Here is an 18,339-nt window from a genome sequence, read left to right on the forward strand (position 1 = left end):
CCTTTAAAGTAAATGGAGTTCAGTGCCGGTCCGGCTGGGGTACGGGAGTGCCTGGTTTTCCCCTCCCCCAGCCGGATCCGGTAACCGTACTGTGAAAACGAGGTGTGAATGCAGCCTTAAAATGTGAACAAGGACGGATCTGACTCACTGTTAACTGGAAACACTCGTTTACTTATTACATTTCACAACAAGGAACTTGAGGAATATTTTTTTTTTGGAAGGAAGCCATTGTGGTTAATGTATAAAAATGATCTGCCATTAGCAAGTTAGAACGGAAGTAGAGCCCAATGTCCTGTCCTAAAGCCTCCACGTGACCAAGAAGCCTCCGGAAGTGGATTTAAACATTTTACACAGTAACTGGGGAAACTGCAAAGTGTAATTGCGGCATTAAATGGTGGAAACTTTATTTATTTATTTATTTAAATGAACTGATGCCAGAAAGTTAAACAGATTTGTAAATTACTTCTATGAAAAAAATCTTTACCCTTCCAGTACTTTTTAGCAGCTGTATGATACAGATGAAATTATTTTCTTTTTGAATTTCTTTTTTTTGTCTTGTCTACAATGCTCTCTACTGACACCTGATGCCCATGTCAGGAACTGTCCAGAGCAGCATAGGTTTGCAATGGGGATTTTCTCCTACTCTGGACAGTTCTTGATACGGGCATCAGGTGTCAGCAGAGAGCACTGTGGACAAGACAAAAAAGAAATTCAAAAAGAAAAGAATTTCCTCTGTAGCATACAGCTGAGTACTGGAAGCAAAGTACTGGAAGGGTAAAGATTTTTTAATAGAAGTCATTTACAAATCTGTTTAACTTTCTGGCACCAGTTGAATAAAAAATAAAATAAAATTAGTACCCCTTTAGGACCTCAAAAGAGGTATTCCGGCCCTCTAAAGGAGAGGGGATAAGATGAATGATCGCAGGGGTCCCGCCGCTGGAAACCCCATGATGTTGGTGCAGCTCCCCGCATACGGGCTGCCTCCAAGACCGAGACATGACATCACGACGGCTGCGACGTCACGTCTCGGTGGCAGTGCTTGGCACAGAATACCGTGGAACTGCACCAAGATTGCGGGGGTCCCAGCAGCGATCAGACATCTCATTCTCTATCCTTTTGGTAGGGGATAAGATGTATAAGGCTGTAATACCCCTTTAACACTCTGTGACTTACTGTTACATAATTTTAAAATGGGGGGGGGAGTATAACCTTGACATGATGGCAGAGTTATGTACAGACCTCAATGAAGAAAAACTGGTTTGGTCGCACATCTACGTTTTGCACAAAGAACTTGAGCTTCTCATAGGGAGGAATTTGCGCCCAGTCACATTGAGTAGAAGGGTTTTGTAGTAATTTCGAGGGGGATTTGCTAACTGCGGCACATTTTCTATTCTAAAAAGTCAGCATCTCGTTTTGATTTTGTCTGTGTGTGGAAGATTTTGTAAGGGTGCATGCACACTACGGTTCTTAAGATACGGGACCGTATACGTCTGGGGAGAGGGGGCGGGGCAACCGCACGCTGCCATATGTGGTCCCATATCTAATGTATTTCAATGAGCGACCGGAGTGAAACGCAGCCTCCGTTTTGCCCCGTATACGGTTTCCCGACCGGACCTACGAACGTAGTCAGCAGCGTTTTTAGGTCGGGTCTGGAAACCGTATACGGGGCAAAACTGAGCCAACCGGAGGCAGCGTTTCACTCCGGTTGCTCTTTGAAATACATTAGATACGGGACCGCATACGGCAGCGCGCGGTTGCCCCGCCCCCTCTCCCCAGCCGTATACGGTCCCGTATCTTAAGAAACGTAGCGTGCATGCACCCTAAGCGTGGTATCCGTGTGCGTGAGATGCACCCTTTTAAACAGGGATGTGCCCAGTAATTGCGACATTTGGCAAAGGTCGCACATCATAAAACCCTAACCACAGAAAAAATCTGGCTAGGAAATACTCTACAACACGCGTTTGTGAAGAGTTTTCAAACTAAATGTCACAGAATATAAGTGCAAGAACTCCGTGTAAAACACTTCTGCAAAAAAAAAAAAAAACCTTTTAAAGGGTACCTGTCATCAATTTTTTTTAAATATATTATAGATTAAAGGAGATGTCCGGTGCTCACTTTTCTGATTGTTTTCTTTTATTTTGCAGCCTGGAACGGATACAAACTTTCTCTTGCCTGCCTACTCTCCCCCGGTGCTCCGGTACAGGCGTTCGGTCCCCGGGCTGTATTCTTCTTACTTCCTGTTAGCTCGGCACGTCACATGGAGCCAGTGATAGGCTGAAGCTCCGTGTGACGTGCCGGGCTAACAGGAAGTAAGAAGAATACAGCCCTGGGACCGAACGCCTGTACCGGAGCACCGGGGGAGAGTAGGCAGGCAAGAGAAAGCTTATTTTCTTTTTTTTTTGCAGCCCGGAGCGGATACAATAAGAAAAGTGAGCACCGGACACGTCCTTTAATGTATGCAGAATAACTTTCCAATTGCATGTTATTAAAAAATATGCTTCTTTCTATTTAATTCTCCACTTTGAAAAAATGACCACTAGAGGTCTCCCTACCAGTCCTGGCCGCAAGCCCTTTTTATAGATTTCAGACTCATGCTGGAGTCCTAAATCTCAGACTGCAGCCGGGACACAGACAAGCTCAGCTGGCAGCTCTGAATCTTCTCCTCTCCGTTTACAACTGCATGTGCAGATAGAAAAAAGATCGGTGCTCAGATAGAAAAATGAATGAGGGCATGCAGTAAGGCAGAGTCAGGAATATGTCCTGTAGGCTATGAGCACAGTGCTGGCTCCTGCCTGTCTGATTGACAGGCAGGGAGCGGTGCTGAGCTTGTCTGTGTCCCGGCTGCAGTCATAGATTTCAGACTCATGCTGGAGTCCTAAATCTCAATTAAAAAACAAAAAGGGCTTGCAGCCAGGACTGGTAGGGAGACCCCTAGTGGTCATTTTTTCAAAGTGGGAAATTAAATAGAAAGAAGCATTTTTTTAATAACATGCGATTGGAAAGTCTTATCCAAAGGATAGGGGATAAGATGTCTAGGGGTGCGGAGTACCCCTTTAATCTTCACAAGCAAGTTATCCAGGTGTGTGCTCCGTTTCTTTCTTCTTCTGAACGAATTGTACTTTTATATACAGATGACACTCAAAAAATTAGAATATCGTGCACAGTTCATTTTTTTGTGATGATTATGGTTACAGCTCATGAAAACCCCAAATCCCCAATAAAATATATGATTTGGGAGCCCTGTCATCTGCTGGTGTTGGTCCACTGTGCTTTATTAAAGGGGTACTCCGCTTCTCAGCGTTTGGAACAAAATGTTCGGAAAACGCTGGAGCCGGGAGCTTGTGACATCATAGCCCCGCCCCCTAATGAAATCATAGCCTCGCCCTCTCAATGCAAGTCTATGGGAGGGGGCGTGAAACGCCCCCTCCCATAGACTTGCATTGAGGGGGCGTGGAATAACTGAGGGGGCGGGGCTATGGCGTCACAAGTTCCCGGCAACGGCTCCAGTGTTCCGAACATTTTGTTCCAAACACTGAGCAGCGGAGTACCCCTTTAAGCCCAGGGTCAATGCATCCATCTACCAGAAGATTTTGGAGCACTTCATGCTTCCTTCCGCAGACGAGTTGCATTAATGAAATACAATGGAGTTTTGCACAATATTCTAATTTTTAGAGTTTCACCTGTATATGCAACACAGGATCTTTGTGCAAGATGTAGCTGTGCGACCATGTCTGTTTTTTCTCCATTAACCCCTTAACGACATAGGACGTAAATGTACGTCCTGATGCCCTGGTACTTAAAGGGGTTATCCAGGAAAAAACTATTTTTTTTTTATATGTCAACTGGCTCCAGAAAGTTAAACAGATTTGTAAATTAATTCTATTTAAAAAAATCTTAATCCTTTCAGTACTTATGAGCTTCTGAAGTGGAGTTGTTCTTTTCTGTCTAAGTGCTCTCTGATGACACGTGTCTCGGGAACCGCCCAGTTTAGAAGAGGTTTGCTATGGGGATTTTCTTCTAAACTGGGTGGTTCCCGAGACACGTGTCATCCGAGAGCACTTAGACAGAAAAGATCAACTCCACTTCAGAAGCTCATAAGTACTGAAAGGATTAAGATTTTTTTTATAGAAGTAATTTACAAATCTGTTTAACTTTCTGGAGCCAGTTGATATATAAAAAAAAAAGTTTTTTCCTGGATAACCCCCTTTAACACATCAGGACGTACATTTATGTCCTGTACATGACCGCAAGCACCGGAGTGGTGCTTGTGTCATGCGCGTCAGGTCCTGGCTGCTATCAGCAGCCAGGGACCTGCCGGTAATGGCGCACATCAGCGATAGATATAAATAGATAATTAAAAAGAAAGATGGAGCATGAGCTTTATTGTTTTTTTTAACACTGAGGCCTATACATCAAGCCAAGGAGGAAAGAATTTGTGCATGTTGTGGCTTGACACCGCCTCCTTGACACTTGAGCTCAGAGTTGACAGATTCCCTTCAAATAGTAGGTGTCATGGTGCTCAACTGATTGCACCTCTGGGGCCCCCCGGCAAACAGCTGATTTTACTGGGGGAAGCAGTAGCCAGCCATGTATTTCTTCCTCCTATAGGAAAAATGTAGTATTACATGGCGGACATTTAGATTAGGCCCCTTTTACACAATAAATTCATCTGTTTTAAAGACCAATTATAATGTTCCGTTATGAAAACCCTTAAAATCGGCTGGTAAATGGCCGTTACAAAATCCCATACGGCCGTTACAAAATCCCATTATATAGTCTATGGGATTTTTACATTATCCGTTTTAACCCGTCATAGCCCCAGACTATAATGGAATTTTGTAATGGCCATTTAACTTCCATTTTTAATGGTTTCGTTAACGGGTAATTATAATGGATCTTTAAAAAATTCTATAGCGTGAAAGCAGCCTTAAAGGGGTTATCCAGGAAAAAACTTTTTTTATATATATCAACTGGCTCCAGAAAGTTAAACAGATTTGTAAATTACTTCTATTAAAAAAATCTTAATCCTTTCAGTACTTATGAGCTGCTGAAGTTGAGTTGTTCTTTTCTGTCTAAGTGCTCTCTGATGACACGTGTCTTGGGAACCGCCCAGTTTAGAAGCAAATCCCTATAGCAGACCTCTTCTAGACTGGACAGTTCCCGAGACACGTGTCATCAGAGAGGACTTAGACAGAAAACAACAACGCAACTTCAGCAGCTCATAAGTACTGAAAGGATTAAGATTTTTTTAATAGAAGTAATTTACAAATCTGTTTAACTTTCTGGAGCCAGTTGATATATATAAAAAAGTTTTTTCCTGGAATACCCATTTAAAGGGGTGCTCCAGTGGAAAACATATATATATATATATATATATATATATATATATATATATATATATATATATATATATATATATGTTTTCCACTGGAGCACCCCTTTAAATGGGTATTCCAGGAAAAAACTTTATATATATATATATATATTTTTTTTTTTAAATCAGCTGGTGACAAAGTTAAACAGATTTGTAAATTACTGATAAGTACTGGAAGGGTTAAAGATTTTTAAATAAAAGTAGTGTTGAGCACGAATATTCGTAATGCGAATTGTTATCGCGAATATCGGCATTTCGTGAATATTTAGAACATAGTGATATATTTGTAATGATGAATATTCACATGCAAATTTTTATGCAAATTTTCTCATAGAACAAAAAGTGAACAAAAATGCGAATTTCGCGAACATAGGACGAATAATCATCAATATATTCGCGAAATATTGCAAATTTGAATATGCCCCCTGCCGATCATCCCTACTTATCAGCTGCTGTATACTACAAAGGAAGTTGTGTAGTTCTTTCCAGTCTGACCACGGTGCTCTCTGCTGCCGCCTCTGTCCATGTCAGGAACTGTCCAGATCAGGAGAGGTTTTCTATGAAGATTTCCTCCTACTCTGGACAGCTCCTGAAACGGACAGAGGTGTCAGCAGAGAGCAATGTGGTCAGACTGGAAAGACCTACACAACTTCCTCTGTGGTATACAGCAGCTGATAAGTACTGGAAGGATAAAGATTTTTAAATATAAGTAATTTACAAATCTGTTTAACTTTCTGACACCAGTTGATTAAAAATAAATAACTAAAATGTTTTCCACGGTAGTACCCCTTTAACGTAGAACAAGAATGTTTTGAGTCAGCAGAGAAAACCCCTAAAAAGACATGTGTGATAGCGGCGCTCTCTGATGTTCTGAAAGTCCCAAATTAGTCCAAATTTATAGTAGCTCCAGTGATGCAATATATGTTTTTTTTTTTCCGGCAGTACCAATGCCAGTGCCCTCAAAACTGTGGGCCTCCAGCTGTTGCAAAACTACAACTCCCAGCATGCCCGGACAGCCGTTGGCTGTCCGGGCATGCTGGGAGTTGGTAGTTTTGCAACAGCTGGAGGTCCACAGTTTGAAGACCGCTGTCCTGGGTGAACCTGAAGCATAGTTTCTGGTACTAAGGTGCTGACATTAGAGATGAGCAAACTTACAGTAAATTCGATTCGTCACGAACTTCTCGGCTCGGCAGTTGATGACTTATCCTGCATAAATTAGTTCAGCTTTCAGGTGCTCCGGTGGGCTGGAAAAGGTGGATACAGTCCTAGGAGACTCTTTCCCAGGGCTGTATCCACCTTTTCCAGCCCACCGGAACACCTGAATACTGAACTAATTTATGCAGGATAAGTCATCAACTGCCGAGCCGAGAAGTTCGTGACGAATCAAATTTACTGTAAGTTCGCTCATCTCTAGCTGACATACACAAAGATAAAACAAAGATATACGTTGTATTGTTCCAATTCCAACCAGGAGATTAGAAAAAGCAGATACAGGATTGTATAGAGTCCAAGAAAAACTAAAAGCTAGTCCTGCATTAACTTTCCAGCATATTCTGCACGCACAGCACTCTCCGAATGAGTCACGTTCTCTATTTGGTATCATTGGTGGTTTATAGAGAAGTTACTTTCAGCTTAATTGATATGAAACATCCGCTCGATGCTGCCAGAGCCCTCCTTCACCCTCCCTGATTCTATGTAAATGAATGTGCACAAAAAAAAAAAAAACATTAAAAAAAGTGACCGTCAAATAATCATACTGCAAAATACTTGCAGTTTGTGTTAAAATCACTGCAGTTTTCAAATTCGGTTGTCAGTAACACCTAAACCACATATATTAAATCCTCACCGCCCTTCATGATTCATGTTGAAGATGTGCCCTGTATATCAATCATGCAGGGAGGGGTGGGGGAGCGAAGAGGCATGCATGCTGCAGCTTAGCCCAGTCTCTTCAAGGGGTACTCCAGTGGATAACTTTTTTTTTTTCAAAATAAACTGGTGCCAGAAAGTAAAACAGATTTGTAAATGACTTCTATTAAAAAATCTTAATCCTTTCAGTACTTATCAACTGCTGTATGCTCCATAGAAAGTTGTGTTGTTATTTTCTGTCTGACCACAGTGCTCTCTGCTGACACCTCTGTCCATGTCAGGAACTGTCCAGAGCAGGATAGGTTTTCTATGGGGATTTGCTCCTTCTCTGGACAGTTCCTGACACGGACAGAGGTGTCAGCAGAGAGCACTGTGGTCAGACAGAAAAGAACTACTCAATGTCCTCTGTAGCATACAGCAGCTGATAAGTTCTGGAAGAGTTAAAGGGGTATTCCAGGAAATTATTATTATTTTTTTTTAATATCAACTGGCTCCAGAAAGTTAAACAGATTTGTAAATTACTTCTATTAAAAAAAAAATCCTAATCCTTTTCAATAATTATCAGCTGCTGAAGTTGAGTTGTTGTTTTCTGTCTGGCAACAGTGCTCTCTGCTGACATCTCTGCTTGTCTCAGGAACTGCACAGAGTAGAAGAGGTTTGCTATGGGTATTTCTGGACAGCTCCCGAGACAGGTGTCATCAGCACTTAGACAGAAAAGAACAACTCAACTTCAGCAGCTGATAAGTACTGAAAGGATTAAGATTTTTTTTAAATAGAAGTCATTTACAAATCTGTTTAACTTTCTGGAGCCAGTTGATATATAAAAAAGAAAAAAATAGCTTTCCATCGGAGTACCCCTTTAAGTTCTGAGCTTGAGCTATAGCGAACAGATTCCATTAAAGCTACTAGAGATGAGCGAACTTACAGTAAATTCGATTCGTCATGAACTTCTCGGCTCGGCAGTTGATGCCTTTTCCTGCATGAATTAGTTCAGCTTTCAGGTGCTCCGGTGGGCTGGAAAAGGTGGATACAGTCCTAGTAGACTCTTTCCTAGGACTGTATCCACCTTTTCCAGCCCACCGGAGCACCTGAAGGCTGAACTAATTTACGCAGGATGAGTCATCAACTGCCGAGCCGAGAAGTTTGTGACGAATCGAATTTACTGTAAGTTCGCTCATCTCTAAAAGCTACTATTGAGTTTTCTTTTCTTACCTATGGTCTGTTGGAGCACAACTATGATCACTGACCCCAGCTCGTCAGTGTTGCCATTTATTAACTACAGTAGGTCACAATACCTTTTGGCTGGTGCCCCGGCTTGTACCAGCAACAAAGCCTTAGCGGTCTTATCCATTACCCTTGGAGTGGACTTTGGAACCCCTTTCCACCGCAGCAATTTTTGGCAGCTACATGATTGTTATTTCCTCTTTTTTTCCTCCGCAGACAGACGGTTGAGGGCTTATTTTTTGTGTTTTACATTAATGTGGTCTATGGTGAAAGGAGGTGCTCCAAACCAAAACTGCAGTTGCGCACCTACATTGGAGCGGAGGATCTGCACTTGTGGACCACAATATGGTTTCACTCCTGTGGTAGATGTAGACAATGACATTAACTAACCCTCAAAACTTATTTTTTGTGTGGCTAGTTTTCAATAGCACCGTTTATTTGTCCATATAAGATATATAGTGTTAAAAAAAAAAAAAAAAATTATATATATATATATATATATTTTTTTTTTGTGGGGTAAAATGGCAAAGGGTGAGGTGACAAAAATGCCGGACAGCAGTTCTGGCATTTAGTAGTTTGTTTTGCCGACAGAATTCACCATGCAGGATAACATTATTTCTTAATAATTCAGATATTTATTATAAATGAGAAACAGGCTTTGTTAAATAACTTTCCAATTGCATGTTATTAAAAAATATGCTTTCTATTTAATTTTCCACTTTGAAAAAATGACCACTAGAGGTCTCCCTACCAGTCCTAAATCTCAGACTGCAGCCGGGACACAGACAAGCTCAGCTGGCAGCTCTGAATCTTCTCTCTGTTATACAACAGCATATGCAGAGAGAAGAAAGATCGGAGCTCAGATAGTAAAATGAATGAGGGCCTGCAGTAAGGCAGAGTCAGGAGTATGCCCTGCTGTTCTATGAGCACAGTGCTGGCTCCTGCCTGTCTGATTTTTTTTTTAAAATCAACTGGTGACAGAAAGTTAAACAGATTTGTAAATGACTTCTATTAAAAAAATCTCAATCCTTCCAGTATTTATCAGCTGCTGTATGCTCCACAAGAAGTTCTTTTCTTTTTGAATTTCCTTTCTGTCTGACCACAGTGCTCTCTGCTGACACCTCTGTCCATGTCAGGAACTGTCCGGAGCAGGATAGGTTTGCTTTGGGGATTTGCTCCTACTCTGGACAGTTCCTAAAATGGTCAGAGGTGTCAGCAGAGAGCACTGTGCTCAGGCAGAAAGGAAGAGAAGCGGGAGAAACAAACTAACTCCCCTTCCTACGTTCCCCAGTTGCACTGATATCGATGTCCCGTTCTCTGGTCCCCGACTTCTCCCGCTTCTCACGTGACGTTCAGCGTATCACCAGCCCGGTGACTCTTTGACTTACAGGAAGCGGAAGAATTCGGGGACCAGAGAACGGGACATCGATATCAGCGCAACGGGGGAACGTAGGAAGGTGAGTTAAAGTTTGTTTTGTTTCGCTTGGCAGCCCGGGCACATAGGATTTAAAAAAAATAATAAATAAAAAGAACGCACCGGAGTACTTCTTTACATACTGGACTACTCCTTTAATGCCCATTACCATGGATAGGAGATATAGGAGAAAAAAATAAGATAGAGATGGCGCTTCATAGTGCCGGTTATCCGCGGTATTTGCGGAGAGTGGAATATAGAGGTAAAGGACCTGCTCACCTTTGCAGGTTGCGTTAATTTACAGGTACAACACTGATAATCGTTTTGGGCAGGTCGCTGGTGTGTCGGGAGCAGCTGGCAGTCGGTCCCGTCGAGGACGGTGAAGAAAGCAGGAATACAGATGTGGGAGGTGGGAATCCCAGCAGGGGTTTCCTTTACCTTCCAGTGAAGATCCGACTTTAGTAATCATAAAAAGTAACATACAGGGTTGGACTACGCGTTTTGGAGGGGCTCTCTCCTTCCTCAGGACCAAAGGAAGGAGAAAGCCCCTCCGAAACACGTAGTCCAACCCTGTATGTCACTTCTTATGATTACTAATAAAAAGTTCTACTATTCCACACCCGACTCCTGTGTCATCACGCCGGTGTAGCGCTACAGTGCCGAAGTCGAATCTTCATTAGAGGGTAAAGGAAACCCCCTGCCGGGATTCCCACCTCCCACATCTGTATTCCTGCATTACCATGGATAGGCCATCGATTGTATTTACCATTTACCAGTTGTCTCGTCTTGACCCCTCCATTAAAAAAATAAAATAAATCCTCTAGTGGTGAGAGTTTCTTTCTGGGGAGGCTGGTATACTTGCAATTGGGGCGCACCACATCCTCCAAAACAGGCCCTGTGATTGATACTAATAGACCCCATCTATGGTCAGCTACAAGGAATCCTCACCAAAACTGTCTGGATTTACTAACACACACACACATAATATATATATATTTTATATATTATATATCAATGGCCTCAACATACAATAGTTTCAACATACAGTGGTCTTTTCTGGACCATTGTAACTTGAAACCAGACTCAACATACAATGCTATGGAATCTGCAAAACGTGTCAATGGCTGGAAGAACCGACCAATCAGAATGGACATTTACTGGTAAAACCCCTGTAGTCCTAAAGTGCATGCACTGACTGGTGTCTGGTAGCGCCCCCTACAGTACAGGGAGGTATTACATGTTCTGTACTCTTTACCTCTGCCAGGGTTAGCTGCTCCTTTGGGCATCAGGTGAGGGCAGCTCCATTTTACTTTTTTTTTTTTTAGGACATTGTGTGTTCTGTACAGGACCCTGAAGAAGCTTCTGTCCACTACATAGACCAGTGTTTCCCCAAAGAGGGTGCCTCCAGCTGTTGCAAAACTACAACTCCCAGCATGCCCGGACAGCCGAAGGCTGTCCAGGCATGCTGGGAGTTGTAGTTTTGCAACAGCTGGAGGCACCCTGCTTGGGATACACTGACATAGACAGTGATTTACAGCTCCCAGCAGATCTTTATTACTTTTATATGTAAGGATTTGCTTCATCTATATTAGTTATCTACTTATTTTTGTTTAATTCTCACTTTTTCCTATTTTTGGATGACATTTTGGTGTCTTCAGAACCAATTACCAGGTTTCCATAGAGTTATGGTCTCAACATACGATGGTTTCAACATACAATGGTCGTCCTGGAACCAATTAATATTGTAACTTGAGGGATATATATTATTTTTTTGTATTTTACAGTTTTCTTGGCCTCATGGATGCCATCCGTCTCAGGAATCTCCATTGAAATTAACCCGCCTAATCCACTGATAAATGACACTGTTCTTCTCAACGTCGTGGGTATAACGGGAACATTCAGATATTCAGACTGGTACAGAGGACAGGGCACAAATGCTACCAATCAGATCATAAGGATCAACGACCGTGGGAATGTCATCGCTGGACCCAAGAATTTTCCGGAAGCCAGTCTGGTCTCTAACGGATCATTACAGATAACCAAGGCCCAGAAATCCCATGAAGGATATTACACTGTGAGCGTACAAGCGAATCAGCTATTACAGGCCGAAGTGAATTTGAGGATACTTGGTAAGTGTTCTCTATGGACCTCGTGTATTAAAGACAGTTGGAACACAGAGCTCTCTGCTGAATCATAAGCACAGTGCTCTCTGCTGACATCTCTGTCCATTTTAGGAACTGTCCAGAGAAGCATGTTTGCTATGGGGATTTTCTCCTACTCTGGACAGTTCCTAAAATGGACAGAGATGTCAGCAGAGAGCACTGTGCTTGTGATTCAGCAGAGAGCTTTGTGTTCCAAAAATAAAACCATTTCCTCTGTAGTATTCAGCAGCTAATAAGTACTGGAAAAATTAAGATTTTTTAATATAAGTAATTTACAAATCTGTTGAAGACCAAAGAGTGTGTGCCTCGAGGCTGTCCGGGCATGCTGGGAGTTATAGTTTTGCAACAGCTAGGGACAAACTGCTTGGAAAACACTGCTGTATGGGGACAGCGGGGGAAAGCCACACAGACTCTACTAGCTGCAACTTGAAATATAACACGTTCAATCCATCTCTCCATTAAGGCCGGGTTAACGTCATCACCCTATTGGGGGTGTTTTGTCCCCTATTGTCCCCTTTCGGGTGTGTCCGCTGCCACTATTGGGAATGTCCCCTATTCGGAGGGTGCAAATACATTAAAGGCGTACTCCCGTGGAAAACTTTATTTATTTATTTATTTATTTTTTTAAATCAACTGGTGCCAGAAAGTTAAACAGATTTGTAAATTACCTCTATTAAAAAAAATCTTTACTCTTCCAGTACTTTTTAGCCGCTGTATACTGCAGAGGAAATTCTTTTCTTTTTGAATTTCTTTTTTGTCTTGTCCACAGTGCTCTCTGCTGACACCTGATGCCCGTATCAGGAACTGTCCAGAGCAGGAGAAAATCTCCATAGCAAACCTATGCTGCTCTGGACAGTCCCTGACACGGACAGAGGTGTCAGCAGAGAGCACTGTGGACAAGACAAAAAGAAATTCAAAAAGCAAAGAATTTCCTCGGTAGTATACAGCTGCTAATAAGTACTAGAAGGATTAAGATTTTTTAATAGAAGTAATTTACAAATCTGTTTAACTTTCTAGCACCAGTTCATAAAAAAAATGTTTTATTGGAGTACCCCTTTAACCCCTTAAGGACTCAGCCCATTTGGGCCACAGACTAGTATGAGGGCTTGTTTTTTGCGCGGGGGGGGGGGGGGGGGGGGGGCAACAATGTCTCAGCAATGTTATCCCTGATTTTTCAACAACTGTGATCTAATTCATCTTTTATTTTTGTCTCCTCTCTCAGATCCCAGTGAACCGACCAGGCCCCCTTACACGCCCAGACTATTAAGTGGTGGTGCAATAGCAGGAATAGTCATAGGTGTGCTAGTGTTTGTTGCCCTTATTGTAGCAGCACCATATTTATATAAGAAATACGGCTCACCTGGTAAGTAAAAGGACTATTCGCAAATTCGACACTGGGAGGTAAATGTATTATTATTATTATTACCACTGATAGATACATAGATTCAGGTATCGGTTTGTAAACCACGTCTTTAGCCTACTTGGGCAAATTAAGTAAGTGAACCCTCCTGCCAATGTAATTTATTGACGTACCCATCAGATTTTGTTGACTGGCATATGGATATGTTTAGATCATTGCATGTTCATCTATCTCGGTGTTTTCCAACCAGGGTGCCTCCAGCTGTTGCAAAACTGCAACTCCCAGCATGCCCAGACAGCCTTCGGCTGTCTGGGCATGCTGGGAGTTGTAGTTTTGCAACAGCTGGAGGCACCCTGGTTGGAAAACAATGATTTATGTAGTAGGAAAATATAAACCAGCTCTCACCCGGTAACAGCCTGCACGAACGGGCCATGAGCGCTGACTAGAGATGAGCGAACTTACAGTAAATTCGATTCGTCACGAACTTCTCGGCTCGGCAGTTGATGACTTTTCCTGCGTAAATTAGTTCAGCTTTCAGGTGCTCAGGTGGGCTGGAAAAGGTGGATACAGTCCTAGGAGACTCTTTCCTAGGACTGTATCCACCTTTTCCAGCCCACGGGAGCACCTGAAAGCTGAACTAATTTATGCAGGAAAAGTCATCAACTGCCGAGCCGAGAAGTTCGTGACGAATCGAATTTACTGTAAGTTCGCTCATCTCTAGCGCTGACCAAAACAATGTCTATAAAATGAAGTAAAGGGTAGTCCAACAGCACGATTCCAGGTAAAAACCCATCTTCAGAAAAAATATTTAAGTCAAAGCACACAACATAAAAACACTACGCATGAGGCCTGACAGGTTTCGGTCTTACAACCTTAAATCAGACCCTTAAAGGGGGTACTCCGGTGGAAAACTATTTCTTTTATATCAACCGGTACTAGAAAGATATACAGATTTGTTAAAATACTTCTATTCAAAAATCTTAATCCTTCCAGTACTTATCAGCTGCTGTATACTACAGAGAAATTTCTTTTCTTTTTGAACCTCTTTTCTGTCTGACCACAGTGCTCTCTGCTGACACGTCTGTCCCTGTCCGGGGTTGTCCAGAGCAGGAGAGGTTTTCTATGGGGATTTTCTCCTGCTCTGGACAGTTCCTGGCATGGACAGAGGTGTCAGCAGAGAGCACTGTGGTCAGACAGAAAAGAAATTCAAAAAGAAAAGAATAAGTACTGGAAGGATTAAGATTTTTTTTAATAGAAGTAATTTACAAATCTGTTTCACTTTCTGGCACCAGTTGATTTAAAATAAATAGTTTTCCACCAGAGTACCCCTTTAATCATGATTAGGGTCTTAAGACTGAAACATGTCAGGCCTGATGCCAAGTGTATATTTTTATGAACAATGAAAAAGTGGTGGGTCCAGCTTCTCAGCAAATATTGTTAAAATCCAAAACTTTAAGGAAGGTTAAAAAAAAAATGGAAATTGTCTTAAAAACAGACACGCCGACGCGTTTCGGGCTGTTAGAAGCCCTTAATCATGGCCCATGGTATATTTATATATGGTATATTTTCATGGTATATTTATATGGCTTACCTTAATAAAGAAGATTGCTTTTTATCTGGAATGGTGCTGCTGAACAACCCTTTACTTCATTGTATTCCATGATCATGGGAAGTATCCTGCCCTGTCTGTACCGCAGCCTGTTATATGGCAGGAGGGGGCTGTGTGTAACTTTTTGGAACCAGTTGATTTAAAAACAGTTAGTTTTTCTCCCTTTTAGGTGGTTACGTAATGAAATTACAATTTTTCGATTATTTTTTATTCGGTCCTCTTTTATTCCTCCTGGAAATGTGTAATTGTATTGACAACTGGGATTTACCATTCCCCTAGACAGGATTTTCCAACCAGGGTGCTTCATGCTGCTGTAAAACTACAACTCCCAGCATGCCCGGACAGCCAACGGCTGTCTGGACATGCGGGGAGTTGTAGTTTTGCAACAGCTGGAGGCACCCTGTTTAAAAGGCACTACTCTAGACAATCTGGCAGTTTTAGCATTGATCACTCCCAGTTTTGGACCGTGCAGGACAATGATCCATTGGAATTGTAACACCTAGTTCAGTGTTTCCCAACCAGGGTGCCTCCAGCTGTAGCAAAACTACAACTCCCAGCATGCCTGGACAGCTTTTGGCCAGTGTAGAGCAGTGTTTTCCAACCAGGGTGCCTCCAGCTGTTGCAAAACTACAACTCCCAGCATGCCTGGACAGCCTTTGGCCAGTGTTTTCCAACCAGGGTGCCTCCAGCTGTTGCAAAACTACAACTCTGGGAGCTGTAGTTTTGCAACAGCTGGAGGCACCCTGGTTGGAAAACACTGCTCTACACTGGCCAAAGGCTGTCCAGGCATGCTGGGAGTTGTAGTTTTGCAACAGCTGTAGGCACCCTGGTTGAGAAACACTGACCTAGTTGTTAATTTATCTATTCGCTTCCAGAAGGAATAACAGAGGTACGGCACAATGCAGAGTTCTAACAGAAGATGCTTCAGAATTACTATTTCATAGGGAATAAAATAACTTAAAAAGTCAGACATATCAGGTGAGCTGAGGGGTCCACTTTAAAGGGGTTCTCCCCTGGAAAACATTTTTTTTCTTTTTTAAATCAACTGGTGCCAGAACATGAAACAGATTTGTAAATTACTTCTATTTAAAAATCTTAATCCTTCCAGTACTTATCAGTTGCTGTATGTTCCAGAGGAAGTTCTTTTCTGTCTGACCACAGTGCTCTCTGCTGACACCTCTGTCCATTTTAGGAACTGTTCGCAGCACGATAGGTTTGCTACGGGGATTTACTCCTACTCTGGATAGTTCCTAAAACTGGACAGCAGTGTCAGCAGAGAGCACTGTGGTCAGAATGAAAAGAAATACAAAAAAAAAGAAAAGAACTTCCTCTGGAACATACAGCAGCTGATAAGTACTGGAAAGGTGAAGATTTTTAAATAGAACTAATTTACAAATCTGTATAACTTTCTGGCTTTTTGATTTAAAAAAAAAAAAAAAAAAAAAAATTTTTTTCCTGGATAACACCTTTAAGGGGCACTCCGCTGCTCAGCGTTTGGAACAAACGCTGGAGCCGGCGCCGAGAGCTCATGATGTCATAGCCCTGCCCCCCTCATGAAGTCACGCCCCGCCCCCTCAATTCAAGTCTAAGGGATTGGGGCGTCCGGGCATGCTGGGAGTTGTAGTTTTGCAACAGCTGGAGGCACCCTGCTTGGGAAACACTGATCTATGGAGACGGCACATTTCCGACCAATCCTAGCTCTGGCTGAACAAGATGGAATCTCCGCCCAGAACATCTCCGGGCGGATATTCCGTGGTGTGAATGAGCCCTAATAGTGAGAAGGCGTTCCTATGGAGCAGGAGTACAGTACCCACATTGATCTCCTATACAATTCTATTGGAGTTCTGGAAACATCCTAATGCTTCTGCTTTAATGTTATGTTGATAATTGACTTTTATTTTGTTTTTTCTTCCCATCCGCAGTCTCTGACAACTGATAGAATAGAAGGCATGTCAGATATCCCGAAAAATGATTGGGGGTCACTTTTGAGATTCAGAGGTGCAAACTCTACCCAGAGAATTAATATCGGAGAAGCCCATTGGATCTTTCAGCTCTCCAAGACCTGAGTCAAAGGTCACGCTGCATCAAAACTCTACCATGTTTGCATGCTTCACCTCTGACCGGCAGATTTACTAATGCCAAGTGCATCGTGGGAGATGTAGTCTTGTCTGCACAGCCTGAACCGTATTTGCATGTATTAAAGCACAAATGTCGTTAAGTGTTAGCTGCCGTATAGCAACAGTTTGTGCAATGGGTGTATAATGTGGCATAACATAATGGATGTATTTTTTTAGGATCGTAAAACCTGCTAAAAAAAGGCAAGCAAAATGATGTAATCCATCATTTGTCATATATATATATATATATATATATATATATATATATATATATATAAATATATATATATATATATAAATAATTTTTTTAAGACAAATGATGGATTACATCATTTTGCCTTTTTTTTTTTTTAGCAGGTTTTAGGAGCCTAAAAAAAAATGCTTTTATCTGTAGCCACCAACAGTCTGGCCAGGGGTTCGCAACGCCACAGCTGTCTAAATGATGTAGGCGCTGGGAGTGCTGCGCCGGTCCACAGCGCATGCGCCCCCGCATGCGCCTCCTGATTGCTCGCTACTGATACCAGCTGGGAGCGCATGTGTAATGCTAGAGCAGTGTTTCCCAACCAGGGTGCCTCCAGCTGTTGCAAAACTACAACAGCCGTTGGCTGTCCGGGCATGCTGGGAGTTGTAGTTTTGCAACACCTGGAGGCAACGTGGTTGGGAAGCACTGTGCTAGAGGGCTCTGCCTCTAGTGACAAAAGAAGCAACCAGTGCGCCCACAGCAGCATAAGAAGTAGGTAGAGGAACAGGTGGACAGGCATCAGGAGCGAGCGCATGTAGAGTAAAGGCTCCTCAGAGCTCTCTGCGGGCACGGCAAGACGATGGGGGGGGGGGGGTGCATGCTGGGAGTTGTAGTTTTACAGCAGCTTGAAGCACCTTGGTTAGAAAACACTGGTCTAGGGGAATGGTCAACACAATTACACATTTCCAGGAGGAATAACAGAGGACCTAATAAAAAAAATATTCATTTATTTGGCAGAATGCGCTTGGAAATGTATTGCTGTCTATGGCAGTGTTTCCCAAGCAGGATGCCTCCAGGTGTTGCAAAACTATAACTCTCAGCATGAAGGCTGTCGGGGCATGCTGGGAGTTGTAGTTCTACAGCAGCTTAAAGGGGTACTCCGGTGCCATGTGTCATGCTAGAGCAGTGTTTCCCAACCAGGGCGCCTCCAGCTGTTGCAAAACTACAACTCCCAGCATGCCCGGACAGCCA

The 18,339-nt window shown here is 42.6% G+C and overlaps 1 protein-coding gene across 3 annotated transcripts in view; it reads left to right on the forward strand.

The window, feature by feature from the left end:
- The window catches only part of LOC130294075 (carcinoembryonic antigen-related cell adhesion molecule 10-like), a 63,677-nt gene that overhangs the window by 34,356 nt on the left and 10,982 nt on the right, over positions 1–18,339 (forward strand). For 2 of the 3 annotated variants that reach the window (XM_056543485.1, XM_056543483.1), the window contains exons 2-3: positions 11,663–12,007; positions 13,263–13,403. In XM_056543485.1, coding sequence (XP_056399460.1) covers positions 11,680–12,007; positions 13,263–13,403 — 469 coding nt within the window. In that variant the 5' untranslated portion in view covers positions 11,663–11,679. Of the gene's footprint in view, positions 1–11,662; positions 12,008–13,262; positions 13,404–16,931; positions 17,083–18,339 lie in introns of those variants that run through there. The other variant, XM_056543484.1, reaches the window with a different exon arrangement.

The sequence above is a fragment of the Hyla sarda genome, chromosome 10 (genome assembly GCF_029499605.1).
Source record: "Hyla sarda isolate aHylSar1 chromosome 10, aHylSar1.hap1, whole genome shotgun sequence".
NCBI classification, from domain to species: Eukaryota; Metazoa; Chordata; class Amphibia; order Anura; family Hylidae; genus Hyla; species Hyla sarda.